Raw genomic sequence first — 15,387 nt, forward strand, 5'->3', positions numbered from 1 at the left:
TGTGATCAATCAATCAAAATGTATTTAAATAGCGCTTTTTACAACAGTTGTTACAAAGCAGCTTTACAAATGTCCGAGTCCAAGCCCCCCAGTGAGCAAGCCAAGGGCAACAGTGACAAGGAAAAACTCCCTAAGAGCATGAGGAAGAAACCTTGAGAGGAACCAAGACTCAGGGGGGGAACCCATCCTCCTCTGGACACCGGTCACCATGACAACAATGTTAAGAGAGAAAAACGAAGAAAACATGTGAGGGATAAATAAATTCCATCTTTGTGTGTATACATGAGTTCTTTATGTAATTCCTGTTCAGTCCTAAACATCTTGATGGTTGGTGTTAGTCATAGCAGGATGACTAACATCAACCATGTTGATCATGTCATAGCAGAGGAGAATTCGGAGAGGGTCCAGGGCAGTGGGTTTATCCTTCATCCACACTGGTTAGTCAGGGCAATGGGTTGATCCTTCATCATATCTGGTTAGGCAGGAGGTGGTTGGCCCAGGATGGATCTCAGGAAAGGCTCATCTCTCTTCATCTCAGTGTTCCACGGGTAGGCGGGCAGCCATGTGGAGAAAATAAAACAGGGAAAATTAGATCTGTATGAGGTCATATGCAGGACAGATGAAGTTTTAAACATTTCTGGAGTGTGGCAGCAACTTCAAAAGCAATTTTTGCTTTTGCGGTGCATCACTAACATCCAGACCACTAGCAGCACTAGAAGAACGTGTGAGGGAATTTACTGTCTGTGAGTCAGTTCAGTTCACTCCTTTTACTGTGTCTGCCCCTTTATTAGAACTTCTCTCTCTCTCTCTCTCTCTCTCTCTCTCTCTCTCTCTCTCTCTCTCTCTCTCTCTCTATTACTCTGCATCCAGTCCACTGGACCTCCTCTCCTGATAAGAACCCCAATCATACATGTTTTATTATTCTTACCCAGTTGTGTTAAGACACATCTTCTTTCTTCTATAACTAGATGTATTATCATTAATCTTGGTAACTCTTTCGTGACACCCGTGTGTTGTGAACCTCCTGGTGCCAGTTACAGAACACTGAGGGCTGAACACTTATTTCATTTTCATAATCCTGCTTATGAACCCTGATGACGTCTAAAGGACTATTACATTTTTTTATACAAAACAGCATTGGACTGTTAAAATCATAATGTATTTTGGGGTAATGATATCCACATCAACAATTTCACCTGTTTATTAAAAAAAATAAGCTGTATAAAATCTCAAATTCTTAGACTGTTATTTCATGGGTTCGTGTTACTGTTTTCATCATGGAGAAAGCCTTGTGACCAGACGTTCTCTAGTTTCTTTTTAGATTTGATCCCTATTGTAAATACCTAATAAACAGGGTTTCTGCTCAAAGTAGTTCTTAGAAATACAGAGACATTATGTAAGCTGGACTAAAACAACCTTTTAATAGCACGTAGCAACATGGACTGATATCTAGCACTGACAAATCAACGAATCTGTACCTTGTTCAGATTGTTCACACTAACGTTAAAGCGTTTAAAAAATCACAAACGCTAAAATATGTTTAAATACCCCGAAGAAAACAAATAACAAACAGGAGTTCGTGCCCGTCTCTAAACACGTGTTTCCGGTGTGTCTCTGTTGACTTCCGGGAACATGGCGGAGACCGGGGCGGCGGACGAGTCCTGCCAACCTGCAAGGAGACCGTAGCAAGAGGCCTTGGCTCTGATATTACGACTCGCATGTCGGGCTCGTACTTTGTGGAGAGTGAAGACTGTTCTTGTGAGTTGGCGGTACCGGCCGGGTCGTTATAGGCGTTTCCTGCGCGTCCGTCTGCTCAGCGTGAGCCGAACCGAACCGGACCAGCCCCGTCGCAGAGGCCATGTTCGCTGGGCTGCTGCAGCTGACCCGGCAGCCCCTCGGTGGAGGTCCGACACTGTGTTTCTCCTCACGTACCTGGCTGTGAGTCTTCCTCCAGGGTGCGTGTGTCTGGACCCGCCCGTCCGAACCGCCCCACGACTGTGGGAGCCCAGCGGCGCGTCTCATCGCCCTGTAATACTGGTGATCCGTGCCTGTGTGGGGCCTCGGGGTGTTTCGGGTGGCATAAACTGTCCAGTCGGAGATGAACTCATGAGGTTGTTGTGAAGTTCTTGAGCGAGGCTGCTGTTTCGGGTCGTGGTGGGTTTGGAGCTGCCCGCCCGTCGTAGCTTCTCCTACACCGCCAATGTCATCACACGACACGGATGATCGGAAGCGCCCTCGGCATCCGTCCGCCTTCCTTTAAGTTAAACATGTAAGTAAAACTTCTGATTTCTGGAGAACAAGGACCAGGCTGGTGTTGGACCACGAACCGGCGCTACTGCGACCTACATATGTCTGCGTTGAACGGTGGTGGCGGTTCTACAAACCCCCTCACTACATTACCTACCCAGCTTACAAAGTTATAATGGAACAGAAACACATGTCCATGCAACTGCATATATATGGGTTTTCCCTTTAAGATGTTTCATAACTACTCTCGATTTGATGTAGTAGAGTCAAAATATAGACTAAGGATCCATGCAGTCTAATTCACCGTGACCACTTTACCTGCACGTAGCACTGTGGGTTTTGGATGTGGTGTTGTGAAGTGTGTAGAGCCTTATGTAAGATTGCTCACCGGTGTGGCTGTGTTTCTCTCAAGGTCTGAAAGGGTATTGATTGGTATGTTTACCTAGCTCAAATTCCATGCTCTTAAAAGTCACAGTCACAAGCTTGAGTGTTTGTTTTCTACAGTGATGCCAAAGAATTGTGTTGGTTTGTGTGTCATGTGTGTAAGTGAGTTGTGTTGGTTTGTGTGTCGTGTGTGTAAGTGAGTTGTGTTGGTTTGTGTGTCGTGTGTGTAAGTGAGTTGTGTTGGTTTATGTGTCAGGTGTGTAAGTGAGTTGTCCCTCAGCATGGACATCTCGTGAATGTTCAGCATGAGTGAATTTACAGCCTCAGCTACATCTGCACTTACCCATTAGTGGAGCTATGATTAGTATTCCCTGTGTTGTATATCAATAGGCTGTGTGTCAACTTTGAAAACCAAGCGGTTGTGAACTTTGTCTTCCACATTATTTAAGAATTGCAAGATGATTTGTCATGTGTGGTAATTGTGTAAACTATAAACATGGATGTTGCTATAACGCTCAGTATTTCTGTCTGCAGGTGTATAGCCCTGAGCCTGAGTGTGCGTCCACCCCGTGTGCCATGCAGGGGCTCCTGCCCTCCCGCCTGGGCCTCCTGACCTGTGGAAGATTGTCCTTCCCTCCCCAGTTGTCCTGCCTCCTGGCTCCTGCCGCTCTGGATAGCATGTACGCTGCACGCTTGTACGGCGGTGGAAGCAAGTCGGGCCGGCGCGTGGGCGTGATCGGGGGGCAGCCCTTGCTGGAGAACCATCACCACCCCCACCCCGCTCACCTGCCCCTGCCCCCGAGCTACCCCCCACCCTACCAGGGGCGTTTGGAGGTCCAGCGGCCCCACTACCACACTCTCCCCCAGCAACATGCCCACCTGCCCCCACCACACTATCAGGCTCATGCCCATTTGCACCATGGCAAGAAGAAGACGTGGAACTTCATCCACGAGAAGATGAGCTATGACACCTTCTTCACGATGAAACGGCTGATCGACCGCTCACACAGCGTGGATGAGGTGCTCCGCTGGGTCACCCAGAACCCGGGCAAGATCTCGCACAACCACTACCCCATCGCCCTGCAGAAGATCGGCCAGCTGCTGGTTCTCCAGCAGGCCGGAGGACTTGTGCCGGGGTCCGGGGTAGGGGCCGTGGGGAGCGGAGCAGGGCCCGGCGATGGAGTCCTGCCCGCTCCCCCCGCTGGCTTGGGTGACGGCGCTTCTCGCTCGATCCTGGAGCTCCCGGACTTCCAGACGCTCTGTGATGCCATCGTTAGCGACTGCTCCAAGTTCGACAACTTCAGCATTGTGAACTGTCTGTATGCTGCGGCTACGCTTGGTAAGCCTGCGCGGTTTGGAGAGTGTTTGTCTGGAGTTCCCCACGCCCCATTTTTACTATCACTATTTGATATTAACAAGAAAAATACCTTTGAGCATTTTTTACAATATTATAATAATAAATTTGTACTTTTTCTTTTGTGGTCACATCATGCTCCAGGTAAATCTGGATTAATAGATCTGGTTAAATTTATCTGCATGAATTCATTAGGAAGAGCACTCAAGGTATTGTTCTGATCTGAACCAGACATTTCTGTTTTGACAATGGCAATACTACAGTAAAGAATAACCCTTTTATTAGCAGCAATTTTGATTAATATGTGACATGTTTGCAAAACTTTATTCAGAATGTAAGGAAAAGAGGTTGTGAAAATTGAGTCCCGTATATGAGCTGAAAGTCTCAGCTGTGCTGTACACGTGTCTCGTCAGGGCTGCCCAGCGAGTCCCGCGTGGTGCAGGTGCTGGAGGCGGAGTCCCAGGGCCGGCTGGCGCACTTCAACCAGAAGGACGTCTCCATGGTGTTCAGCAGCTGCATGAAGCTCCACCCCTCCGGTCAGCAGCACCCGCTCATCGAGTCCTGCCTGGCCGCGCTGGAGAAGAACATCGAGCGAGAGCGCCACCCGCAGACGCTCTTCCTCCTGCTGTCGTACTACCGTGGGCGCTGGCGCGGGGCCGAGGGCACGCTGGCCGAGCAGCTGGTCATCAGCCGTAGGATCCTGCGTCTGGCCAAGCACACGCTGGCCAGCGTCAGCTGCGTGCGCGACCACGAGATGGCGCTGCTGGACGAGATGCTGGCGGTGTGCGCGCGCGAGGCCAGCAACAAGAGCCTGGAGCTCATCTTCAGCTCGCACCTCTTCTACCAGAACCGGCAGGAGAAGTTTGTGAGCAGCCTGGCGGGTGAGTTCACCACACCAACCAGGCTTAGGCGTGGTGTGCAGGGGAACTTTGGTTTGCAGCTTGGTTGGCATTCATGAGGTCTTGTTCGCCTTTAAGGTGGTAGTTTTGAACGTGTGTCTGGCTTTGTCTCCCAGAGGAGCTTCCGAAGAAGGTGGAGAGCATCACCCCGTACACGATGGCCCTTATCGCCAAATACATCGCCCGGCACCGCCTGCGTGAGACCAGGCTGCTCGACACCATCGCGGACTTCCTCGTCCGTAAGGGCGAGTACCTAGACAGCAAGGTAACGCCCAACACCTGCGTCAGGGTGGGTGAGAAACAGACGATGGCTGTGTGGTGAAAGGGCACCTAGGGTGTCCTACCAAGCCTGGCCTGACGAGGGCGTCTCTGGTGGTGTTTTGCTGCGCAGGTCATCCAGAAGCTTGTGTTCCCCTTCAGCCGTATGAGCTACAGGCCTGCGAACGACACCCAGTTCTTCTCCAAGCTGGAGATGGTGCTGGAGCTGAAGGCCCTGAGCTCTCCGTTGGCCACCGTGAACATCCTCATGTCTCTCTTCCAGCTGGGCCACTTCCCAAGCCTGGTGCTGCACAGGGTCTTCTCCCCCTCCTTCATCAGCAACGTCACCAGTGAGTCCCTCGTCTCTCCAGCGCCCCCCAGCGCCAAGCCCAGGAACCACACCTCAACTGGGCTAATCACTGCACTTATTGTAATAGGCTGGTGCTGTACAGTTTGCAGATTGTTTTTAATATGACTTGTACACCTGTGCACTGCTTGTAGAGGTGCTGATGTGTGCGGCTGTGTTCCACTAGGACTAGGCCGTGTTCCTCTAGCACAGGGGTCACCAACGTGGTGCCCACGGGCACCATGTCGCCCACGAGGACATCACGAGTCGCCCGCGGGCTTGTTTTAAAATTAGCTCACTATAGTGCCATGCACCAAAGCGCTGCATCGTTTGTTTTTTATTATAAATTGTCCGCGGTTGCTAGCGGTCTTCCCGCTTAGCAATTGACACTCGCACACTTCCAGTGTCAAAAAGGTTGGTGACCCCTGCTCAAGCACTAGGACAGTTTTCTGCCTGCTTAAACACATTCACATTTAGGGCATTTAGCAGACGCTTTTATCCAGAGTGACTAACAAAGTGTTTTGCATCTGTTGACAGAATTCATCCTATGTTTGCACAGACAGGCCAGATACCTTTGAACCAGACTACTACTAAACTACAGGAATCAATGCCAGTACCTAGTATTTAGATTAAAACAGGCTCACTTAAATACTAGTTAATCTTCTACCACGAAGTGCATAGACAGACAGACATACAATTTAAGAACAAGGACAAGTGTTATCTGTAGTGTTATTAGTCATTTAAGTACTCAACAAACAGATGAGTCTTCAGTCTATGTTTGAAGATGGTAAGAGACTCTGCAGTCAGAGCAGTAAGTGGAAGATCGTTCCACCATCTCAGAGCAGGACAGAAAATAGTTTTGAGTTTTGTCTTCCGTGAAACTTTAGGCATGTGGGTTTCAGCTTGAGCCCTGAGGTCCCTGGTGAGATGAAGAAACATCCATCATCGGTGTTTTCTGTGCTTTTTTGAAAAACAATAATTTGCTTCAGGATTTGTGTCTATGGGCATCGAACGCACACTACAGATGTGTTAAATAGATAATAATGGGTCAGATAATGGAATAATATAATGCGATGTGAAGTTAGGTTGACTGAAGTTAAGACACCAGACCGCAGCAGTGTGCTGGTTGCGTTGTGTCCGTGTCGTGCAGACGGCCCGTACGCGCTGATCGTCAGCTGGTTTCGTTGTGTCCGTGTCGTGCAGACAGCCCGTACGCGCTGATCGTCAGCTGGTTTCGTTGTGTCCGTGTCGTGCAGACAGCCCGTACGCGCTGATCGTGCGCCGTTATCTGTCCCTTCTGGATGCCGCCGTGGAGCTGGAGCACCGGGACTACGCGGGACCCCGACTGCAGGACACGCATAAAGTGCTGATGTTTGACCACGCCCTCACCGCCGATGAGGTGAACCGCAAGTACAGGTGAGTGGCACCTGCAGAGGTGGGCGGAGCTTCTGCACACATGTCCAGAATTATCGTGGACCAAATGACCCGGTCCACTGCCTGGGTAACCACATATGGATGGTAAATGGCTAAAAACTAGCAAATGCTCTCATGAGAACTTCATTTACAACACTCACTTGGTAGATAAAACTCGCTTGTAAAGCTGCTTTGTGACAACAACTGTTGTAAAAAGTGCTATATAAATACATTTTGATTGATTTATTTTGGGTGTCTAGTTGGAGGCAGTATCCCACGTTTTATGAACGTCCTTTAGACCTTTGACAGAAGTTGTTTTTGACCATAAGTGCTTGAAAGCCCTGTACCTGCTCAATGCTTTCTGCTCCTGCCATGACCTGCTGGGAGAGCAGTGCTGGACCACCCGTATCACCTCCAGGGGTGACGTCCAGGGGCAGGAGATAAGTACTGACATTTTAAAGGAAAGAGTAGAGGGACACAGGCAAGAGTGAAGTGAGGAGACTCACGCCCACAGCTCCGCCCACGCTGACAGGCACACATGGGATTGGTCAGCACTGTGTGGCGGGAGAAGCCATTCAATCCGCCCTGAGAGTGAGGATACTGATGATGGAAATTATATGGAGCAAATAAAGTAGTTTAGCGGAATTGTAATTTTCTCAGAACTAATCCTACCAAGAAATGCCAAACATGCGCTGGTCTTTCTGACAGTAAGTGAAGTTTAATGATCATGAATGAGATAATTATAGAGCAAATTCTACTGCCACTCGTAGTCTAAAATATCTACAGAGTAATAGCAGCATATAACACGTTATTCTTCACGTTATTCTTATTCTTCAATGAAAAAAACAATTTTTTTGCGAGTCCTCCCACCTGTGTTGGGAAATTCATCTCTGTGTCTGTGAGGCTCTGTGCAGCTCCGACTGTGTTTTGTGTTGTAGTTACAAAGGACTGGTGGCAGAAGCCTTGCGCCAATTGGTGGGGGAACACGGTTACAAGCAGGATGAAGTTCTTGCTCCAGGATATTACACAGGTCCAGAGAGCCTTTTTGACCCCTTGATGATGAAATATTTGTGCACACACACACACACAGTCCATGTGTGTGTGTAGTGCAGTGTTACAGCTGCTCGGTGCATGTTGTTGTGCCTCTGATATCTTTAACGCACACTTTGCCCTCCCCCAGATTTCCTGCTGTGGCTGGACGGTGCGGGCCGCGTCCTCCCCGTCCGTGCGGGAGTGCCGGCGGTGCCTCTGAGGGTGGACGCCCCCCCGTCCGCCGCCCCGAACCCCAAATCGCCGGACAGCTCGGTTGCAGCGCTCACATCCGACTTCCAGACCTTCTCTCCCTTCTCTCCGCCCCTGGAGGAGGCGGCCAGCCAGCAGGCCGGAGACGACTCCGCCTTCCTGCCTCCGCACATGTGTCCCGCGGCACCCTCCGCGCAGAGGGCGGGTGCTGACGGAGCAGCACTGGACTACAGCGCCTACTACGCCGCCTCGGATTACTACGCGCCGCTGGCCAAGGAGCACTCCCTGGAGAGCCAGGACAGCTCCACGCTGAGCAGCCCGTCGGACTGCCTGGCGCAGGGAGGGGCCGCGGCGGTCGGGGCCACCTCCGCCCACGACTCCCTCTTCCAGTTCTCCATCGGGAAGATCCTGGAGGATGAGGGTGGATGCGTGTCCGTTGCGGCGAGGGCAGACCCCGGGCCGGACTGCGAGATCGTGCCCTTTTACGAAGGGGTGACGTACGAGACTGGGGAGGGCGGCGTGGTCCGGCTGCACTCCTCTGACCCCCCCGAGATGGACAGAGCTGGCGGGGAGCACGTGAAGAGGTCAGTCTGATGCTCGATACGCTTGTTACGGTAATGAGTTAGAAATGACTCGCGTGTACCGTAAGCCCAGTGCTCACAGGGGTGAAACTCTCAGGCTGATGAGTGTATTATGTGTGTGTATAACTGGTTCTGAATGCTTTCACCAAGCTGAAGAATGTCTCGCCCTTATTCAGCATCGATTTACATTAGTTTTCTGCTGACTGTCCTGTCGAGCATTAACAAGCTCAATGGACTGACTGTCCCGTAGAGTTTTAACGAGCAGTTTGACTGAGCAAACTGACAGCAACAACAGTGATGTTCACTTACCTCTGACTACAAGTCCTGTCCTGCAAGACACTAGCCATCAGCAAGACACAGTGGACATGAACCAGTTCAGATATTTTATAATTTTCATATACTATATAATATGCATATACAAAATACAGTCCTTTTGAATAAAGTTGTTCATTTGAGTGTAAATATCCCAGCACTGCCGGAGCTGGCCCATTAATGCAGGGCTGTGTGAGGCGCTCCTAACACGTACACGTCCTCCTCCCTGTGCAGGGTGATCATGTCCGTGAATGATAGGTGGCACTACTGCCACAACTCCGATGTGCTGGTGGGCTCTAGGACCATGCGGGACCGACACCTGCAGCTGCTGGGTTATGTCATCCTGCAGGTGAGCAGCATGATGCAATTTTGGGAGATGCGCTTGTTCAGTGTGAGTGTGTTCAGTACACTGAGTGTGAGTGTTTCTGTGTTCAGTTACCCTATCTGGAGCTGGAGAAGTTGAATGGAATCGAGGAAGTGAAGCAGTATCTCCACAACAAGCTCCTGGAAGTTCCGTTATGACAGTGGAAACGTCAAGCTGTGTGTCTGTGTGTGTGTGTGTGTGTCTGTGTGTGTGTGTGTGTCTCTGTGTGTGCTTGCAAGCATGTGCAACGTTCAGTTTCATGCGGTTTTGCTGTTTTGAGGAGAGTCTGGTGTGTGGGGTGTAGAAGACATGAGCACTCCCTAGTTTTTAGGACAGTTCACAGTAACACTAACCCAGTGGGTGGGAATGTCAGTCCCTGACGTGCAGAGGAACTGATCATTCAGCAAAATCTACACTGTGTGTGAAGATCCCAGGACCTTCTGCTTAGAGGCTCCTGCCACCGCGTGTTCAGATGCTCAGCTGCTGCCTTTACTGGTGTTTACTGTGCAGCTTCTGAACTGGCCACACACAGTTCTCATTACACCATAAATTTAGGGAGAATAAACAAGATGTCACCATCCAATGTTAACAGTGGTAGTTAAACATAGCCAAATACATCAAAGAAGCATCAGTGCCCCTGCATTGATACATGTATTAGCAAGGATTTTATTTTGATTTGTTGCCATATCTTTACTGTATATTGAGCAAAGCCTTATAGGTGGGGAAGTGGTGAAAATGCCTGTCTGCCCTTTGACCCTTTGACTTCAGCACTTCCTGGACCAAACTCCTGTCCTGGATGTACGGCAGAGCTCTTCAGGACGAATGGCTGCTCTGCACCTTGGGAAGCTCGAGTTTCCTCTTGGGCTTACATACGTTGTTGGAAGACGATGCATTTGAGAGCATGTTACTCCGCACAGGGAGGCTACGCCCTCGTCTGCTTCTCATACCATTTTAGATTTTGTCTGGATTGTTGGTATATTTGCTGTTTTTGATTGGCTATCCAGGGTTAGGCATGGTGAGGTCTCTTATTGTCCCAGTCACTACATCTGTGGAGGTCCTGTCTCACATGTTGATGGTCTCATTAGTGTTTTAAACAATTCAGGGGACTACACTAAGAGAAACTAACTTCACCCTGTTTGTGGCAGACGTTTATGGAATATCCAAACTACAGGTGCAGTGTGTAAATCTGCAGATGCAAAGTTGTTTCTGTATTTCAGATGCCACCATGGAACCTAGAACCTGCTGACACCAGTGGTGTGACCCTAGACACTGGGTGAGGGTCTGCTGACACCAGTGGTGTGATCCTAGACACTGGGTGAGGGTCTGCTGACACCAGTGGTGTGACCCTAGACACTGGGTGAGGGTCTGCTGACACCAGCGGTGTGACCCTAGACACTGGGTGAGGGTCTGCTGACACCAGCGGTGTGACCCTAGACACTTGGTGAGGGTCTGCTGACACCAGTGGTGTGACCCTAAACAGTAGGTCAGGATATGACCGCTTAATGTTAACTTACAAAACCTGTCCAACTTGGAAGAGTCCCACAGAGTGACAGTAGTGAAAAGAATTTGAGAGGATTATGATACATGTATAGAGAGTTGGGTATAATATCTCTATTTTATTTTCTCAGAATGATGTATGTACTTTATCATTTAAAGGAATGCAAAGCAATGCTCCCAGCTGAGTCATTTTTGTGTTGTCCGATTCCTGCTGAGCATGTTACCGTGGCTGTGCCCCATTACATCAGAGCTGCGTTTTAAAGAACAGCGTGTCTGGTCCAAAACTAAGTCAGAGCCTTAGTGGGAGAACAAAGATTTGGAAATGGATTTCTAAGACAGATCAATTACCATTTGTGTAAAAAAAAAAAGTAAGTTTGTCTTGAAATTTTAACATATATAAAGGGGAAAAGTATTTTCAGGGGGGATTGTTATGGTTTTGTGCACATTTTGGCAAAAGTGGATACGATAGGGCAGTGGTGGGTGTGTGTGAGGGCTGTGGTGGGTGTGTGTGAAAGAAAGATTGTGGTGCTGTCGCTGTGTGCGTTTGCTTTGCTCTTTTTTGAGAGAGATTATTTATTATGGCAGGTGGTCCTTTGAATGTAAGAGAATGGATGTCTGCTGGGGTGGAGGTGGGAAATTGATGGAAATCTGTTTATATATACATATTAAAATGTCTATATAAAATCATTATTAAAAAATTAGAAAGCATACGTGTTGGAGTCTTTTTTCCAGCGCTGTGTGTTTTGTGTGCTGTCATTCATGGGCACGCTGCTAATGATGACCATTCAGCCATCCATGATGGGGGTTCTACCCCTGAAACGCTGTTTACCTTCGTACCTGGGTCTGCCAGGGAGGATTGAGTCCTATTTTTTTCGATTTCGACCATTATAGGGTCCGTCAAGCCTACAGGAGAACGTACGATGTATTTATTGTGGATGGATCATATGGAAGTGACAGCTCCGTGACACAGTCCGTTGTGAGGTGCACCTGTGTCAGACAGAGGCAACAATGCTTTTGTATAAGAGCTGGAACTAAAACATGAATAAAAATACGACTTTACGGAATTATTTGGATTTAGACAAACTTACATTCTTCGCAGAAATGGCATAAAATAGTCGTTTTGTAATATTTCATAAATATGCAGGTTTAAGTGCACACCTAGACATACAAGACATAAAATCGGAGACACAACCCCCCTATTAGATTCGGTTTCAGACCCAGTGACGTGAACATGGTTCAGACCGACGCGGCTCTCACCGGAAGTGGTTTGACGTCATCGCGCCCAGTCCGTCCGCGAGCGATCAGGAAATACGTCCGACAGTCGAGCGGAGTAAATCAGCCATGTACCATCATGGGGTGTGATGCGTCTACAGTAAGTTTCCCCCCGTAGCTGCTGTACATTTCCTACACTTTTATATAGTTGTAGCATCTATATGTATATACACACACATACATATATAAACACATTGACTTATTCGTTTGTAATAATCGCATGTGTCGACTGAAGCTATCTTGAACCCACAGCTCGGCGGTGTTTTGAAGTGTAGCTCGCGCGCTCGCGCTCGCGCGGCCGTTCACAGCCCAACGGCCCTTTAACCCGTTTAGCTGCGGCTGGCGGTGTGACATTCAACCGTCAAACTGTCAAAGACACCGAATTAACCAGGACCGAACCAGACAGCCTAGTTCACTTTTACCTTTAGTGTTTAATCGAAACCAAGTTGTTTGTATGGCGTCGACTCGGTGATGTGACGACCCGGGCTGCTAGGCGGCTAAGCTAGCCCGTTAGCCCGTCTCAGAGGCGGCGCTTCCTGCTCGCTGGCCCGGTTAGTCGACGTTAGCTTGGTAAGCTAGCCAGCTGTCCCATAAGACATGAGCAAATTCAGATCTGGTTTCATCATTACCTGTACGAATGATGATTGTGTAGGCAGCTTGTTAAAGTTTCTGTCCATAGGGTTGAGTAACTTGAGACAGTATAGGGGAAACTGTACAATACACCACGTCCTACATGGGATGTTCGCTGGACGTTTGATGATCGGTACCATTATGTGGCCGTTTTAGCTATCGATGTCACAAGTGCAATATTTAAATAATCACTCAACAACAAATCAATTTCGTGGTGGCTAGCTTCCTGAAACTGCAGGACATCAAGCCAATTGATATTCTAACATTTTGTCAAGATTGAAAGCATAACATTAATAGCTGAGTTTCTTAGATTCCAAAAGTGTACATGCGGTAGGCAAATCCACCTTACATTACTTTATAGAATTTATTAACAATATTAACTGGAATCGCTGATGTTAAGTACAGCCCTGTGCAGAAATGAGAAACTAATATTGATGGTGTGAAGGTGCTGAGTTTAAATATCGGGGGTGGGGGGTGTTGAACCCCATACATGCACCTCATCTGTGTAACTGTACAGTTAGTGATGAGCTGCTTCTCACCAGCTTGAGCTGAGTGTAACTTAACTGTACAGAAAACACAGGTCCCATACCTACTGCCTCAGTTCCATCTGTTGGGATAAACTTGACATCTGAAATTATTTTGGGGGAGTCTTAAACAAATCTTTGAGTCTTTAAACCCTATATATAGAACTTAGTAAACCTGCTTAGTGTGTGATAATACGAATGATCACCTTGTCTCTGTGCTGTAGGTGCCTAGTTTGAAGTTGCCTTAGTCCAGTCCCAGCAGGCCGGGATGGCTCTGATAGAGGGTGTGGGCGATGAGGTCACGCTGCTCTTCGGAGTGGTGCTGGTTCTGGTGCTGCTGGTGCTGGCCTGGGCCTCCACACACACCTCTGAGCCCCCTGAGCACTTCCTCTCACCAGGCCCTGCCCCCTCTTCAGACACTGAGAGCCAGGAGGCCCTCCCACCTGGTGACATCACTGCGCCATCTCATGGATTGGGAGAAAGCAAGGCTGAGGGTGGAGCTGGAGGAGGAGCTGAGGGCAGCAGCAGTGAAGAAGGAGGCGGGGACAGAGGTGGGGATACGGACCTGCCAGGGGACAGCTGTCTGCGACACAGAGGGAGAGCGGGTCCGTCACTTACCACGCAGCCAACGGCCAGTTCCTCACATGAAACTCAAGTGTCCTCTTCCGGTGAAGCTCCCAGTGACACGGCGAGAACCATGGTGTTGAGGCTGAAGTTCCTCAATGACACAGAGCGAGTAGCGCAGGTCAAACCTGATGATACCATTGGTTACATTAAAAGGTAATACTAAAACAAGATAAGTTCAGTCCTAATTCCCTTGGTTACTTGACTATTAATTTCATGGCTATGACAGACATGGCTGTCACTTTCAAAATTTAAGGCATAAACCTTAGTAGTTTTCCTTCCATAAGTAGGAGTTTTTATGTCATGTTCACTGCAGTGTATTTGTCTTTACTGTGGAGGCATTTTCTCCTTGCTATTTATGATCTGTTAGCAGTGCAAGGTCTTCTCAGATGTGAAGTACATATTCATAAACGTTTCATATTTGCCATTCAGATGACCCTGAAAATGCTTTGGATGCTGTCTTGGCTCTCCACTGATGTCCGTGTGTATGTGTGTGTGTGTCTGCAGAACCTATTTTGCTGGTCAGGAGCATCAGGTGCGGCTGATCTATCAGGGCCAGCTGCTCCAGGACGACGCCCAGACGCTGGCCTCCCTCAACCTGGCCGACAACTGTGTCCTGCACTGCCACCTGTCCCAGCGTGCGGCGCGGGGCGGAGCCCCAGGCGCTCACGCCGCGGACCAGGTGCACGTGGCCCTGAACGTGGGCAGCCTCATGGTGCCTCTGTTCGTGCTCATGCTCTCCGTGCTCTGGTACTTCCAGTTCCAGTATCGCCAGTTCTTCACTGCTCCTGCCACGGCGTCCCTCGTGGGCATCACCGTTTTCTTCAGTTTTGTTGCGTTCGGAGTGTACCGGCGCTGAGGGGGGTGTGGCCTGGCGATACACACACACACACATGCACCCGCCCACATCCACACACAGATTTGGCACTCACACGTACTGTCGTGCACCAGAGGCGGTGTGTGCTGCGTCTCGGTTCTCTGGACAGAGGGTGCTCTCTGAAGGATGTGTTTTCAGAGCATTGTCTCCCTCCCTTCATATTTTTTTCATCTTGCATCTGCAAGTTTATGCTCGTCACAGACAGAAAACTATATTTAGTTTTTTAAGGTTTAGAGATACTCATGGTGCCTGTGCTAATACTTCTCTCGTTTGGGGGTCAGCAGGCTGTCTGTGTGTAGCAGGCACTACTTGTAGGATGGGTCATTGTTGGATAGTCACATGACTATGTTCGAGCTTCAGCCAGATTTGTCTGTCTCACACCTGTAAAGTAGAGCAGACAGCACTGCTGTTATATGTTGGGACTCTTGAAGTACTTCATGTAAAAAAGGCTTTTGAAACAAAGAAATAATCTATTAAATCATTCTTTTATTTATTACTGAGTTATGTCATTTTTGGAATGAACTTGCTCAAATTCCATTTTGGCTTGGTTAGACTTAATAGAG

The 15,387-nt window shown here is 48.9% G+C and overlaps 2 protein-coding genes across 3 annotated transcripts; both read left to right on the forward strand.

Moving 5' to 3' along the window:
• The first annotated feature begins 1,598 nt into the window (after positions 1–1,598).
• Positions 1,599–11,319, forward strand: fastk (Fas-activated serine/threonine kinase). The gene is made up of 10 exons (XM_076973639.1): positions 1,599–2,269; positions 3,166–3,970; positions 4,399–4,866; positions 5,001–5,149; positions 5,276–5,492; positions 6,745–6,904; positions 7,840–7,931; positions 8,082–8,727; positions 9,271–9,385; positions 9,472–11,319. The coding sequence occupies exons 2-10, from the start codon at positions 3,208–3,210 to the stop codon at positions 9,556–9,558; spliced, it is 2,697 nt and encodes an 898-aa protein (XP_076829754.1). The 5' UTR covers positions 1,599–2,269; positions 3,166–3,207; the 3' UTR covers positions 9,559–11,319.
• A 796-nt stretch (positions 11,320–12,115) lies between these two features.
• Positions 12,116–15,317, forward strand: tmub1 (transmembrane and ubiquitin-like domain containing 1). 2 transcript variants are annotated; one of them, XM_076973642.1, is made up of 3 exons: positions 12,116–12,269; positions 13,548–14,103; positions 14,455–15,317. In XM_076973642.1, the coding sequence occupies exons 2-3, from the start codon at positions 13,592–13,594 to the stop codon at positions 14,804–14,806; spliced, it is 864 nt and encodes a 287-aa protein (XP_076829757.1). In that variant the 5' UTR covers positions 12,116–12,269; positions 13,548–13,591; the 3' UTR covers positions 14,807–15,317. The 2 variants fall into 2 exon arrangements, with proteins under 2 accessions (XP_076829757.1, XP_076829758.1); XM_076973643.1 differs by lacking the exon at positions 12,116–12,269 and adding an exon at positions 12,489–12,739.
• Positions 15,318–15,387: the final 70 nt, after the last annotated feature.

This window comes from Brachyhypopomus gauderio, chromosome 14 (genome assembly GCF_052324685.1).
Source record: "Brachyhypopomus gauderio isolate BG-103 chromosome 14, BGAUD_0.2, whole genome shotgun sequence".
Taxonomy (NCBI): domain Eukaryota; kingdom Metazoa; phylum Chordata; class Actinopteri; order Gymnotiformes; family Hypopomidae; genus Brachyhypopomus; species Brachyhypopomus gauderio.